Source organism: Pneumocystis jirovecii, assembly GCF_001477535.1.
Source record: "Pneumocystis jirovecii RU7 chromosome Unknown supercont1.4, whole genome shotgun sequence".
Lineage (NCBI taxonomy): Eukaryota > Fungi > Ascomycota > Pneumocystomycetes > Pneumocystales > Pneumocystaceae > Pneumocystis > Pneumocystis jirovecii.
In genome coordinates, this window is record NW_017264778.1 from 346,585 (window position 1) to 361,716 (window position 15,132).

General features: G+C 27.4%; 7 protein-coding genes across 7 annotated transcripts; 3 read left to right on the plus strand and 4 right to left on the minus strand.

Moving 5' to 3' along the window:
• Positions 1-132: 132 nt before the first annotated feature.
• On the minus strand, positions 133-4,217 carry T551_01062 (uncharacterized protein; the record flags this gene model as incomplete). The annotated part of the gene is made up of 13 exons (XM_018373325.1): positions 133-156; positions 220-515; positions 558-964; positions 1,007-1,254; positions 1,297-1,388; positions 1,431-2,100; positions 2,141-2,593; positions 2,635-3,212; positions 3,253-3,593; positions 3,638-3,720; positions 3,777-3,878; positions 3,929-4,159; positions 4,215-4,217. 13 exons carry the CDS (start codon positions 4,215-4,217, stop codon positions 133-135), a joined length of 3,528 nt encoding a protein of 1,175 aa, XP_018230493.1.
• Positions 4,218-4,408: 191 nt separating this feature from the next.
• Positions 4,409-6,467, minus strand: T551_01063 (histidine-tRNA ligase; the record flags this gene model as incomplete). Its single annotated transcript, XM_018373326.1, has 8 exons — positions 4,409-5,062; positions 5,102-5,229; positions 5,274-5,367; positions 5,414-5,955; positions 6,001-6,010; positions 6,050-6,120; positions 6,168-6,183; positions 6,228-6,467. 8 exons carry the CDS (start codon positions 6,465-6,467, stop codon positions 4,409-4,411), a joined length of 1,755 nt encoding a protein of 584 aa, XP_018230494.1.
• A 100-nt stretch (positions 6,468-6,567) lies between these two features.
• T551_01064 (tethering complex ATP-binding subunit VPS33) lies at positions 6,568-8,895 on the plus strand (the record flags this gene model as incomplete). The annotated part of the gene is made up of 11 exons (XM_018373327.1): positions 6,568-6,723; positions 6,770-6,878; positions 6,941-7,146; positions 7,199-7,496; positions 7,541-7,758; positions 7,802-7,892; positions 7,934-8,008; positions 8,049-8,209; positions 8,256-8,610; positions 8,662-8,763; positions 8,810-8,895. 11 exons carry the CDS (start codon positions 6,568-6,570, stop codon positions 8,893-8,895), a joined length of 1,857 nt encoding a protein of 618 aa, XP_018230495.1.
• Positions 8,896-8,958: 63 nt separating this feature from the next.
• T551_01065 (NEDD8-activating protein UBA3) lies at positions 8,959-10,407 on the minus strand (the record flags this gene model as incomplete). Its single annotated transcript, XM_018373328.1, has 7 exons — positions 8,959-9,148; positions 9,195-9,414; positions 9,460-9,624; positions 9,668-9,844; positions 9,892-10,064; positions 10,108-10,188; positions 10,235-10,407. The coding sequence occupies 7 exons, from the start codon at positions 10,405-10,407 to the stop codon at positions 8,959-8,961; spliced, it is 1,179 nt and encodes a 392-aa protein (XP_018230496.1).
• Positions 10,408-10,759: 352 nt separating this feature from the next.
• T551_01066 (DNA-directed RNA polymerase core subunit RPC40) lies at positions 10,760-12,075 on the minus strand (the record flags this gene model as incomplete). The annotated part of the gene is made up of 7 exons (XM_018373329.1): positions 10,760-11,182; positions 11,228-11,343; positions 11,387-11,521; positions 11,564-11,804; positions 11,849-11,920; positions 11,965-12,003; positions 12,049-12,075. 7 exons carry the CDS (start codon positions 12,073-12,075, stop codon positions 10,760-10,762), a joined length of 1,053 nt encoding a protein of 350 aa, XP_018230497.1.
• A 114-nt stretch (positions 12,076-12,189) lies between these two features.
• T551_01067 (NADH-ubiquinone oxidoreductase 49 kDa subunit, mitochondrial) lies at positions 12,190-13,837 on the plus strand (the record flags this gene model as incomplete). Its single annotated transcript, XM_018373330.1, has 6 exons — positions 12,190-12,558; positions 12,603-12,896; positions 12,940-13,471; positions 13,517-13,643; positions 13,691-13,755; positions 13,800-13,837. 6 exons carry the CDS (start codon positions 12,190-12,192, stop codon positions 13,835-13,837), a joined length of 1,425 nt encoding a protein of 474 aa, XP_018230498.1.
• Positions 13,838-14,287: 450 nt separating this feature from the next.
• On the plus strand, positions 14,288-14,515 carry T551_01068 (uncharacterized protein; the record flags this gene model as incomplete). The annotated part of the gene is made up of 3 exons (XM_018373331.1): positions 14,288-14,317; positions 14,362-14,371; positions 14,415-14,515. The coding sequence occupies 3 exons, from the start codon at positions 14,288-14,290 to the stop codon at positions 14,513-14,515; spliced, it is 141 nt and encodes a 46-aa protein (XP_018230499.1).
• Positions 14,516-15,132: the final 617 nt, after the last annotated feature.

Genomic DNA, 15,132 nt, shown 5'->3' on the forward strand with positions numbered 1-15,132 from the left:
AAAAATATTTAACCATAGACACAATATTATGAAATAAAAAAATAGATGAAACTTTTATCATTAGATTAAAATATCCTAGAATAATTTTTATTCGCAAAAATCGTTATGACCTGGTATTTAATCATACATTTTCTAAGAATTCATACGCTCTCGAAGCTATAAAGACTTAGTTTATGAAAAACAGAATAGTATAATAAGTTAAGGTATCATAACACTTACTTCATCAACGAAGGCACTAGTATAGCCTTTTTTGTTCACATTATATTTTAATTTCGATGGACGCGCAGGTATAGATGGTGTATAATTTACAGGTTCATGAGTTTGCTTGGGCTCAGACAAGCTCGATTTTGAAATCTTTAATTTTTGTATCTCAGACGAAAAATCATTACTTTTGCCACCCATAGCCAAAGATGGACGCATAACAGTCAAAGGTATTTGCGGTCTAGGCTTTTCTTCCTTTAAGTAGTTTTCAGGAACCCATCCTTCTATTCCATTTTTTCTTGCCAACCACCAACCTAGATATTTATAAGAATTTATTTATTTAAAGACGCCATTACCATTACTTTCTTTATGTATAATATCCAAAATCTCATTTTTCCTAAAAGACATTTCATTAGAATTCTGACCTTCAAAGTCATATAAGGCAATATAATAAGGTTTAACATGATTTACAGGCAAAGATGATGATGTTTTAGTCGATAAAAAACATGCATATTGCTCCTTTGAAAAATTGGCATCAGAAGCAAAATATTTTGCGGGTACTAATGGTGTTTTCAATCTACTATTAACTCTTACTGGTTGATTCGATATAACTTTTCTCAAAGAATATTTTGAAAGACTATTAGATGGTTCTCCAGGAAGAACATATACAATACCACTTTTATATATATCATTAACAGGAATCTTTGAATCTATAATAAATTTAACAGTAGAAATTTTTCCAGGTCTTTTATTATATTCAATACTATTTTAATATTAGTATTATAAAAATTAAAATAAATATTACCTAGACCCTATCTGAAGAGCCAAATTATGCAATATAAGCTTTAGACGAGTTACAAATTCCGTTTTAAAAACACAAGAAAAAAAAAGATCAGACTCATTTTTACTATCAAGCTTAATACAGACCCAATCATCACATAAACATGAAAGAGCTACACAACGAATTTCCTTTAACTTAATGGATCTTTCGAGAAGAACATTAAGCTGTTTATTAATAATAATTGTTGAAAAAATATATATCATATTACTTGTCTAACTATCATTAGTAATAAATAATAATAAACTACTTTTTACCATAATAAGCTGTTTTGGTTTTTGTTTACTAGACCTGCCAAGTTTAGAGCATAAAAGCTCAATTGTACAGGAAAATTCTACATTTTTAGTGTCTGTTTTGTTAAAAAAAACACACAATTAGACAAATACTTTACCATTAATATCAAAAGCATTTTTATACATTTCTCCCAAATCTCCATTAGAATTAATATCCATATAATCACCCATAAAACATCTACTATACAACAGACTAGCTTTACGTCTTTCTTTTCTTCCTCCAAGAATCTGATGACCTTGATTTCGAAGTTCAATATAATATAAGATATCTTTATTCTTTCTCCATGTCCTTTGAATTTTTATAGCACATTCATTACGATATTTTAAATAATTACGCCATGCTCTCTGTATTCTAATAGCCATATTATGCCAATATTTATCTCTCATTGCTTCCAAAGAAAAAATAGTTTCTGGATGCTTAATAAATACTTTTGTTATTCCTATCTGATATTCTGAAACAGGAATACCAACATCTTTGAAAATTTGCTCACAAGCTAAACAAAAACTATCTTTCCAAATGTATTCACCCGCATAACTACATTTACGTGATAATAAATAAAACCTTTCAACAAATTTATTAAATGTTTGTCTATATGCAAATCCAGCTCTTCTGATTCTTATATTTTCCCGTAAACCTAAATATTTTATTTGATGAAGAACTTCTTTCTCATCATATTCTACAGGAGATTTAGTAGAATTAGGCTTAATAGTCCTAATATAAGAAGGCTGACATTTCATTAAACTATTTACTAAATTATTTGCTGATTCCTTAAAGTGTTATTGATTTTTCTTTTTTAAAAAAATATACCTTTATTCTATCTACAGAAGTAGGCGGTCTTTTTTTAGAATTTGTATTTATTTTTTCTGGAAACAATTCGTGTAAAAATGAATCATCACTCTTAATAATCAAATTAAGAAGATCCTTAAGCATATTGTCCTTATTTTTTTCTGTCATCCCATGTGCAGTATATATTACATCTCCTGCATAGTGTTTAATAATAAATTGATTTTGTCTCTGTTCAAAATGAGGGTTAGATACTAAAAAACTAAGCTTTTGAATAAATGAACTATCAGCAGCAATAGAATCAGCATGCACACTGGCCACAGTGTCATTTAAAGCTGCAAATATCCCAGGTGGATATTTTTCTTCAATAAGATCACATACAATCTTATTATTAAAATAATTTATTGGAGTCCATTTGATTTTTTCACGAACATATTCTTCTTGTTCAGCCTTTAGAGTAAGATGAACAAAAATTTGCTAAAATAAAGTTAAAAATATTTAACTTTGAAATTTTATACTTGTAATTTTTCATTAACATAATTAATACAAATTTGTTCAAAATTATTATTTTCGAAAACTTCAAATCCATAAATATCCAAAATTCCTATTGTATATGAAACATCTTCACGTGCTTTCATACTTAAATTGATTTCTTTTAATATCCATTCAAATAAGTTATTATAAATAGATTTTGCCAATGCGTCTTTTGTAGAATTAGCTTGCAATGGATTCAATGGAACATCGTAAATAGACCCTCTACGTCCTCCTCTTTGCGTTTCCAAAACACGAGTAGTTAATGCTTTATTGACAGATTCAACATCTACGTCCATAAGATAAGCAATGAACCTTGTAACTGAATTATCAAAAATAACAGCATTTCCATCCTGATCTTCTTGAAACTGAACGTTACCAAGCCATAAAATTATAGAAAGCATACGAAATATATTATTTTTATCATCTAAAGAAAGCCCTATAGTTTCCATTGCCTTACAGGTTTCGAAAAAATTAGACGAATCATCTATTCCATCAACAGTAAAGCAATCCGAAACGCTGGTATAAAAATATGCACCAGGCTGCTGAATACCATAATTTTCTTCTAACGTTAATAAAAAATGAAATAAATAGAAAGTAATAACCTCTATAATACTGATTAGCACATTTTGTGAATTGATAAAATATATGAAAATTTCGTTCATTTTTTATTTGAGAAACAACTCTACTTTTTTCAAGTAAATAATTTGTAATATTTGCACCTATTGGTTCTGAACGAGAATTAAAGAGAATTTCTAAATATTTCCCATGACGTGATGAATTATCATTTCTAAGAGTTTTTGCACATCCAAATGACTCAAGCAATGGATTAGTTGCAAGAACAATATTTTTAATTTCTTCAATTTGAGAATTTCCAGAAGAAATGCATGCAATATATTGCATAATACGCTTTGCTGCTTCTGTTTTTCCAGCACCAGACTCCCCACTATATAACAATCAACATTATAAACAAATCAAATATTACAAAACCTAATAATAATACACTGATTTTCTTTATATGAAACCATATTATAAAATGCACTTTCTGCAATAGCATACACATGAGGTTTCTCCTAAAAACATGTAAGAATTCAGTAAAAAATAAAGCTCAAAATATAAAAAAACTCACTTCCAATCTATTTTTTCCTCGATAAGATTGCAAAACCTCATTAGTATATATTCCAAGATCCTGAAAAGGATTTACACTAATAAGAACATTTCCAATATATGTCTATTAGCATATTCAGTTAATTTCTTATAATTCTTAATTTATCGACATACATAAATTTCTTTATTTTGAAATCTTTTTTTCAAATTATCATTAATAGATTCATCGTTAATTACTGACAATAGTGTAAGGTCATCTACTCCAACACCTTTTTTCCTTGTTCCTTCATAAACAGCTTTTCTTTTTATATCTTTATTTTTAAGATTATTTACTATATTATGCTTATATTTACCCAATTGTTTATGTAAAGAATGATCCAAAGGCCTATTTTTCCTATTTACAGCCTAATAATATCAACTTTTATTATCTTTTACATACTAATTATAAAAAAGCTTATACCATTAATTTTTAACGTAATTATACCAAGTGCGATTAAACATATCAAATGTCTTAAAAATTAAAAAAAAAAAAAACTAAATTTATTTTTTTATAAAATACATTTGCAACAATAAGAACTTTCAAATATAATTAGTTGATTAAAACTAGAAGTAGATAACAGAAAGTAATTTAAAGCTAAATATATAATTAAATAATTAAATAAAAGTATTTTTTAAATCGTCATGAGATAATTCTTTTAGTATATTCAAGATCTTGGGAACCATGTCTTTTCTTTGTACAAGCTCGCCTTTATTGCTCTGATCACCTAATCCTAAAATTTTAATACGAATTTGGTCATTTATAATTTCCTCCTGGCCAAAAATAACGGCAATTGGCACATTATCTTTTTCAGCAGCTTCAAATTGCTGTCTAAGCTTTGGTCTAGTTTTGTATAAGAATTGAGCATTTATTCCAGAGTCCCATAATTCTTTGCATATTTGCAGCCTTTCTTTAACCATATTAGACTTACTTCCAGCACCAAGTTCTATAACATAAACTTCTGTACTATTAGTTTTAATAATTCTTCCAAAAAAACGAGACTTTAAAATTGAAAAAATACGTTCAACACCAATAGAAACACCAACACAAGGAATTCCATTTTTTTTTGAAGAAAACATCCCAACTAAATTATCATATCTACCTCCTGCCGCAATTGATCCAATACATGTAAAATCTTCCTGATCCTTATTCAAATTAGATTTTCTTTTTAAAGAACTAGGATCAAATAAAACACATGGTTCTAAAACAGCTTCATATATAAGCCCTGTATAATAATCAAGACCACGCGCCAATGACAAATCAAATAAAACCTAAAAAATTATTTATGATAACATCATCATTCCACTTACTTTAGAATCAATGTCTAAATATTCTAAATATTTATATAAAATCTCCATATCTTTTATTCCTTCAAGTGCGATTGCATGCTTTCCCATCAATTCATCAGATTTCAACTTTTCCAAAAGATCTTTACCCCCTATTATTTGTTTTAGTTATACTCTTTTTTTTTTTTTAATAAACCTTTATTTCTAATATAATCACCAACTTTATCAGCCACTAAGTTATCTAATCCTTTTTCTTCTACCATTTCTTTCTTTACAGAGTCCCATGACAACTAAATTAATTAAAATAATAAATAAAAATATTCTTTAATCACATACTTTGTCTAACTTATCTATTGCGCTAGAAATAATACGAAATTTGTCATTTGGAACACCAGATATATCAAAAATCCCATCCAAAATTTTACGGTGATTTAATTTAATAACATAATTACTTATATTTAGTTCTTCAAGTATTTCGATAAGGATCTTAAGAATCTCTGTATCTGGCAACATTGAATCATAACATCCTGCAATGTCAAAGTCACATTGATAAAATTCTCGCATACGCCCTTTAGTGATTGCAGGCTGATCTCTACGGTAAACCTTAGCAATATGATATCTCTTAATATGTTGAATCGTGGGATTCATTGCAAGATATCGTGCAAAAGGAACCGTTAAATCATATCGTAGGGAACAAAGCTCCCCACCTTGATCTTGAAGATCGTAGATGAGTTTACTATCTTCACCATATTTTCCAGCCAAAATTTCGCGTAATTCAAAAACTGGTGTATCAATTGCAATTCCACCATGACGCTTAAATATTTTCATAATCTTAAAAAACATATTTTCTCTTATTGTCATATCCATTCCATCCCAATCTATCTTTATGCTTAAAATTAATTATACTCCAAAAATTGCTATACCTTTTGTTCCCTATATGATAAGTATATTTCTCTAAAAAAAATCAATTACCTTTGGTGTTTTAAGATTAAATTCACATTTAACCTTCTTATTATTTTCACTAAGTGCCATTTTTTCTATATCTAAGCTCATTTTAACATAACTTCCTTATCTTTTCTTGTAATCATACTTTCATATATCATTTCCTAGAAATATTAACAATTTTACTTTATTTCACAAAAAAGAAAACCTGAGCATCTAAAATTCCTTCAGAAACACTTTTTTTGGATATATTCTCCATTTTCCTTTCTTTAACACTTTTTTTTAATTCTATATCTTTATTTTGTCCTATATTCACTAAAAATACACCTTTAAAACCCGGATTTTTGCTAACACAACAAGACCAAAAAGAAGAAACAGCACGTATCAAAGAAATACGAAAAATCTTACATTTTAATTCCCAAACTTCTCTTTTTCTCCATACAAGCATCCATAAAAGTATCACTATCGATCCGATTTTATCACGTTAACTCATCAAGACCATTATCATACATTTTCTCTACAAATTCCTTATAAAACTATTATTAAAGATGCTAGAGAAGAGAATTGACATAGAAAAGATTAAAAAAGATAATATTAAGGCATTTCTTTCAGCTTTAGACTCTGTCTGTGGCAAAAAAACACTTATTCTTGATCGCTATTTAAGCGGGCCTATTGGGCTGCTTGCTAAATTTTCCGTGCTTCAAGTGAATAAATTTCATATTTTATGTTTGAATTGATTAATAAAAATAGGAACATGGTGTTGACAAGGTTTTTTGGCTGTCAAAGGAAGTACCATCTTCAATATTTCCTAAGCTTTATATCTGTCGACCAACTATTGCAAATATGTATCTTGTATCAGGTAATTGATATCTTCTAGTTCGAAAGACTTGTTAAAATTCTCTTGATTCTGAAGACAAATAGCACAAGTGCGTTCTGAACGCGATTTAAAAACATTTAATTCAACATTATATTTGGTATCACGAAGAACAAGCACGTGTGATAAAATACTTGAGGAAGAGGGTGTTATAGGTGATCTAGTGATTGGTTCATTTCCACTATGGATGATTCCTTTCGAAGAAGATCTCATTTCTTTGGAATTGAAAGACAGTTTCAAAGAAATCTATATGGTATTTGACCTAAACGTAAATATGTATAAAATTACTTAACCATTTGTTCAAGGAAGGAAATGTTGCTGCTATATATCATTCTGCACACGTTTTAATGGAGATACAAGCAACATATGGCCTATTTCCCCAGATCTTGGGAAAAGGCGATAAAGCAAAGCAATTAAAGGATCTTTTATTTCGTCTTCGGCAAGAATACTCATTAGAGCATCCATCAAATGCGTGTATTCATAACATCAGTGCAATTATAGATAGCCTTATTATTATTGATAGAGAACTGGATTTAATTACTCCTTTGATGACCCAACTGACTTACGAAGGACTCATTGATGAAATATACGGAATAAAAAGCTGTTTAATTCACATTTATACTATTTTTTACAACTAATTTTTATAGCATATACAGAAGTATCTTCTTCACTTATTTCTAATTTAAATATACAAAATAATACTCAAACTTTAGCATCATCCAATTTAGTGGATCAAGATTTTCAAAAAAAAAAAGTTTTATTAAATTCTTCAGATAAAATATTTAATGCACTTCGTGATAACAATTTTTCTACTATTGGTACTCGTTTAAATAAAATTGCCAAACAATTATTCGATGATTATGAAGTTTTAGACTTTAGTTCTTGAAAAATATATTAATAATCTATAGGAACGCTATCAAGCAAAAACCGTTTCTCAAATACGTGATTTTGTTAGTAAATTAGGCAATTTACAGTTAGATCACAAATTATTAAAATTCCGTAATTAAATACATATTTTTAAAAAATTCTAATAACTATAGATATTGCTTTAACAGAAGATATTATGAATATAACATCTTCTGAAACTTTTCTGAAAGTACTTGAAATTCAACAAAGTTCGAAATAAATTTTCTTAAAAATAACTTATTTTTATAGATCTTATTTCTAATATCAACAATTCACGTAATTCCTTAGAAGAACTTCTTTCCAAAAATATTCCTATAGCAACTGTCTTACGTTTAATATGTCTTGAAAGCGTTATTTTTGGTGGTATTCAATCAAAGGATTTAGAAAACCTTAAGAGAGAATTAATACATGTATATATATTTCTTATATTTTGTTTTTTTTTTTTAAATATTTTAGGCTTATGGATATAAATGTATCGTAGCATTTCCAATTCTTGAACGAACTGGCTTACTTTGTCCTCGTACATCCAACTCATATAAAACATATAATTCTATTAATAAGGCTTTCCGATTAATTGTTAGTGATATAAATGAACAAAATCCTGATGATATATCGTATGTCTATAGTGGATATGCGCCTTTAAGTATCCGTATAGTTCAGTGTGTAATTCAAAAATATTTATTAAAATCTAATTTTAAACAAAAAAATCCGTTATCTAGTTGGGAAGGATTCGAGGATTCTTTAAAAATGTTAAAAGGACAACTTTTTAATGAAACTCAAGAGGAAGATAGTCAAATAGTAGGCGTTAAGAGTAAGCATTTATTTTTTCTTTTTAAATAATAATAACAGTAATATCATTCAGAACTACCTAGAACTCAAGAAAAAAAAACAACCATTGTATTTTTTTTGGGAGGATGCACATTTACAGAAATAGCAGCTCTCAGATTTATTGCTAAACAAGAAAGTAATTCAATATTTATATTTTAGACAAATTATAATAAATAAAACAGAAGATTCTAGAGAAATTATTATCATAACAACTTCAATAATTAATGGAAACATTATAGTAGAATCTGCATTGCCAATTATGTCTTAATTTTTTTAAAATATTTTCATCTATAAAAATTATATTTATCAATCATGAACATATTATCGTAATTTAAATATATTTTAATTTAAAGTTCAGAGTAAAAGGCAAATCTGGATCCGTTATCGAAATTTCTTCACCATTGTTAACTAATTCTTCTAAGAGTTTGTTTAAATTAGGTCTTGTTATCTCTTTTAAGCATAAAGGCGCCTGTAAATAGAGACTTTTTGATGCTGTCCTTAATGAAGGTTTTGTTATATGTCTAGAGTTTTTAATATTATACATTAATATTTTTTTTAAATAATTACATGTTTGGACTTTTAATAAGTTCTTCAATAAACTCATTTAATGTTATCTTAGAACTAACTTCATAGATTGTAGGTAAATATCCGCATACTGGGCAATCGGGTTTTTTTTCATATTGAAATGTATAAGTATAGATAGAATCAGTTCCTGTATACATCATATAATTATCAATATATGAGTTACATATAGTCGCAATTTTAAATACTTCATTACAGCATAATCCTTATTTAAAAAGATTAAAATAGGCTGATAAATCTAACATTTTACCTGCTATAATTGCATTCGAACTTGCAACAGCTGGAATAATGTTTTTTACAACACCTTGAGTAAAAAAAAATGTTACTCCTGTAATATTAAATTTATTCGCCCTATTTTTAGCCGTTTCATAGATCCATTTAATGTGTTCAGGATTATCATTATCAATTAATTTGTCTGAGGTTTTTTTAATTAAATAAAAAATGATAACATAACCTACTAGGAAATATTCTAGGCCATTCAATAATTAATGCCCATTGAATACAATGTTCTGGTAAACGTGGTGTATTAATAATAGTACAAATAGGGTACGTTGTATTTTTTCCATACATATCAAGAGAACATTCATAACATGAAGTAATTGTTGGTAATATAACACGTACTTGTCCTTTGAGTCCTTTATTGTATCATTAATATATTCATAAAACACAATTTCCTCTCAACCTTCAGTTGCACCATCTATAAATGGTTTTAAAGATTCTGGAGACTCTGGATCTACCATATTAACAAGTATAGAGTTTATCCATCTTCGCCCTTCTATATTATCAAGTCCAGAAATAATAATATTAAATTGCATATAAAATGATTCATCTTTATCCTGAATTTTACAATGATATCTAGATATAATAAGTATCTTTATAATATTCTTTAACTTCTTACGGAGTTATATAAACTCCTTTCATACGTTTCATAATATATTCTGCTGCACATATTGCTTTTGATTTTCCAATATCTGAAAACCTATTTTTATCATCTTAACATAGTATATATCAGATATATTATTTACCTAAATAAAAATTGTCTGTTTAAATTAGATAAATCTATAGTATCCATGTCAATAACTGAAATATGCTTAAAACCAGAGAAAACTAAATTCTTTAAAATCTCGCATCCAAGCCCACCCGCCCCAAGAACAAGTATTTTATACTTATTTAAAAAATCATCTTTTTTTCCTTGCATAAATTCTAAATCTGTAAAAGGTCATGAGTGATCAAGAGTATATGAAATATATAACCAAAAGTCATTTTTATTATAATTTAATGCTTTATATTTATTTTCATATATTTTTAAATCTGACAACATAATTTCCAAAGACCAAAGATATTATAAACTACAATATATTTTGACCAAAACAACCATTCTTGTTAAATTAATTGTATAAAGACAACACATCTAAGGCTTTATTAATTTTAAAGGCAAATTTATAAAAATTCTTTTTAAAACTTCATTACAAAATTTAAACTATAAAATAAAAATAAATGAAAAAAGTATATATTACAACAAAACAAATATGATAAATATAAAATAAAAATTACGACAACATATCTTGTAAGACATTTTTGATTAATAAACACTTTTCTTTTAAAACATAAATGCTTTTTAAAAACAATTCATCAGAAGTCATAATACCCGTACTTTCAATACTAAAAATAAAATGATCTCGTACTCGTCCAAGTTTTACTTTATCTTTAAATTCATCATGCCGAAGACATTCTCTAGAAACAGTGTCATTTCTTGGATTTGCTACTTTAGCCACTTTTCTATTTTGTTCATCCAAAACAATATCTATAACGCCTTTTGAAAAACAAAGTGCAAATTTTTCGGCATCATCATCATAAATTGGTTCTAAAATATGAATCGTTGGTAAAAGTCGATAAGATGATGTTGATACTGGACTAAATTTTGCATGATCTTGGCCAATACCTAATATACAGTGCATTGTAACGTCAATTTCCTTAGCAAATTTAGAACATTAAACAATCAAGAACATAGAATACACCTGTCCAGGTCGTAATTTCGCAATTAATATCTTATCATGAACAGCTTTTATTGGATCATCTTTAAACAATTCTATTTGACGACCAGCTGGCTGCCATTGAATATCTCCACTATAAACTAATATATCTTTTAGAATAATGGATATTACAGAATAACGCACCATTAGAATTAATATATAATTTTTCTGGATCTCTCTCGTTCTCTGATGCTTTAGGATTTTTAGTACATGCTACTTTAAGTGATAAAACAACAGTATCATAATCAGTAGGCCTAGGTTCCTGATTTGCATCAGGCTCTTTAATATTTAGTATAAAAAAGAAAATAGAAAAATAATTACTAGTAAACCATGTAAAAAAATCAGGATTCGCTTTTATAGGAATTAATCCAAGCCTTTGTGCAAGAATCTCATCTTGAATAATACTTGTATTATTATTAACAAAAACATATTCAATTGCTATTGTAGGGATTTCTGCAATTAATATACGTCGAAAAGCATTAACAATTGAACAGTCTATTCCAATAAGATCAAATTCCATATCATAAGGTGATCGTTGAACAATATTTTCAATATGAAATTTCTTTTAAAATATCAGATAATATTATATATTTTTTTAAAAAAAACTTTTTTAAATTCTTCAATATCCCATGAATGTTCTTCTCCATAAAAATGACCCGGAAATTCTACATTTGTTACCTAATCTTGATTAAATCTTTTTTACAGATAATTTGACAAATTACATCTGTTACTTTGTCAATTTCAATCCCAATTTCTCTTTTCTAAATATTGTTAATAACGAGAACAAGAAATAAATAAAAACTTACATCTTTTTTAAAGCTTTTATGGCCCATTTTCTTAAGATATTTTTTTTTTAAATTTTAAGATCTCGAAACAGTCAGTTTAAGCTTTTTCAGAAAATTAAAAAAGCTTTTTAAAAGCAAGAAAAAAGTTCTTTTAAAAAAAAAATGAGAAAAACACCATTTACTTTGTCTATACATAGATCCTCTCTTTTTTCCTGTGCTAATTCTTTATGGAAATTGAGAATAAACAATAAATATCTATCAGCAACAGCATTGCCTAAATTTTCAAAAAAAAACGATATAGATTTAATGAAAACAACAATTACAGAAGTAAATGAAGATGGATCAGCACTTAGTGGTACTTATCATTTTTTTAAAGAAAAAAACTTAAAATTGCATTTAGATAATTCTAGCATAGATTCAAAAATTAGGCATTTTACTGTTAACTTTGGTCCTCAACATCCAGCAGCACATGGAGTCCTTCGACTAATTCTTGAATTAAATGGAGAAGAAATTCTCCGGGCAGATCCTCATGTCAATATATCATTATTTATCAATAGAGGATTGATTTTTTCTAGATTGGACTTTTACACCGAGGTACAGAGAAATTAATTGAATATAAAACATATTTGCAAGCTTTACCATACTTTGATCGTTTAGATTATGTCAGTATGATGACAAATGAACAATGCTTTTCTCTTGCAGTTGAAAAACTACTCAATATTGAAGTACCGGAGCGAGGTCAGTTTATAAGGACAATGTTTGGTGAAATTACTAGGATTTTAAATCATTTAATGGCTGTTTTATCACATGCAATGGATGTTGGTGCACTTACTCCGTTTTTATGGGGACTTGAAGAACGGGAAAAACTTGTGATATATTTTATATAGATAAATATATATTAATTTGCAATAGATGGAGTTTTATGAACGTGTATCAGGTGCACGACTTCATGCAGCATACGTGCGTCCTGGTGGTGTTTCTCAAGATTTACCTATTGGATTATTAGATGACATATATGCTTGGGCAACACAATTTGGAGATCGTATTGATGAAACGGAAGAATTATTGACAGATAATAGAATATGGAAAGCAAGAACAGTTGGAATTGGTCGTGTTAACGCAATGGATGCACTAAATTATTCATTTTCTGGCCCAATGCTAAGAGGCAGTGGTATTCCATGGGATATACGAAAAGTTGCTCCCTATGATGCTTATGATAAAGTAGAATTTGGTGTTCCAGTAGGCCAGAATGGAGATTGTTATGATAGATATTTAATAAGAATACAAGAACTTAGGGAATCTTTAAATATTATTTATCAATGTTTAAATAAAATGCCAGAAGGACCAGTCAAAGTTGATGATTGGAAGATTTCTCCACCACCACGAGCAGCAATGAAAGAAAATATGGAAGCAATGATTCACCATTTTTTGCTTTTTACTAAAGGTTTTCAGTCTTCATATTTATAAACATATACTAATTCGATATTAGGATACAGTGTTCCTCCTGGAGAGACATATACTGCAATTGAAGCCCCAAAAGGAGAAATGGGTGTTTATGTAGTGTCAGATGGAAGTGAGCGTCCTTATCGATGCAAAATTAGAGCACCCGGATTTGCGTATATTTCTATTTTATTATATTCTTTCTACACTAATAACTTTTTAGACATCTTGCTGGTGCTGATATGATTTCTAGAAATCATTATCTACCCGACATGGTTGCTATTATTGGTAAAACATGTCTTTATATATAACTATTTTAATAAAAAGCATAGGTACAATGGATCTTGTTTTTGGAGAAGTTGATAGATAAATTAATTCTTTTTAATACCCTTGCAGATTTTCAAACCAGAGCACTTGATACGGTTGTATATTAATATTTCATTTTTATTCAAGTTTATCTTAAATCATAATATTTATATTCTTATATTTTTATATTCAATAAATTCATAAGTTGTTCAAACCACTCCTTTCTGGATAAAATATCATCTCAAAGATTCAAGTCCATCAATTTTTATCTATTTCAGATATATACATATTCTTATTTTACTATTCATATCTAAAATACCGCCTTTAACAAACATAAGCCTTTTTTTCTATTTATATGTATTTCGTTCTCCTTTTCATACTGTTTTCATGTATAAAATTAAACAATTTTTTATCTCAGAATCTACAAATTTACAGAATTTATATAAATTCAAATACGCATAACTGCGAAATTTAAAAAATTCAAAATAATTTTAAAAATTAAATATTAAAGAAAATGGCACTTACATGTACAGATATCTGCAAGGTATTGTTTCTACATATGTTATATTAGTTTTTAACAAGATATAGTTTTTATTCGGTAATATATACATATATAAAAGCATTAAATTAATAATATTCAGCAATATTTTTTCCACCTTTAGGAGTTCTTATGGAAAAAGGATGCGGAAAAGGTATAAGTTTTTATGATATTTTTGTATTAGATTTTAATATATTATGGTAGACTTTTTGATAAATATATTGTTAACAATCTTAGGATATATACCGTATGCTTATAAAAAACAAATATACTCTATTAATGGCTATTTAGAGGGATTATTCATGCAATATATATTATCCTTAGATACTGAAAAAACATGTTTGTGCCCCGCTTGAGTATTTTTATTATAATTCTTTTTGTAAGTTTTTATTTTAATTATAATTTTTGAGTTTTGGTGATTTTTTTTTTTCTTTTTGTACTTAATAATTTCAATATTTATTTTATTACTTCTTAATATCATGATTTCTAGATTGATCCATCCAAATATAGAACCAAAAGACAAAAAAGAATATAATTAGAAATTTAAAAAATAATAATACTTGTATCTTTTAGTGGTCCAGTATATTTTCAAGTTATTTTTAACATTAGAAACAGAAAAACAGAAATAATGTTAACTATATAGTAATAACAGTACTTTTTTTAGATAAATTTATAAAAGTTTAATAAATACATTCACAACAAATAAATTCTTATTTAATTTACAAAACAAAATGTTATTAGATTAAAAATAAAAGAATTTAGAACAAAATTATTGCTTAAACTTGAACAAAATTTCTAAATTCATCTCTATAATAAACAAA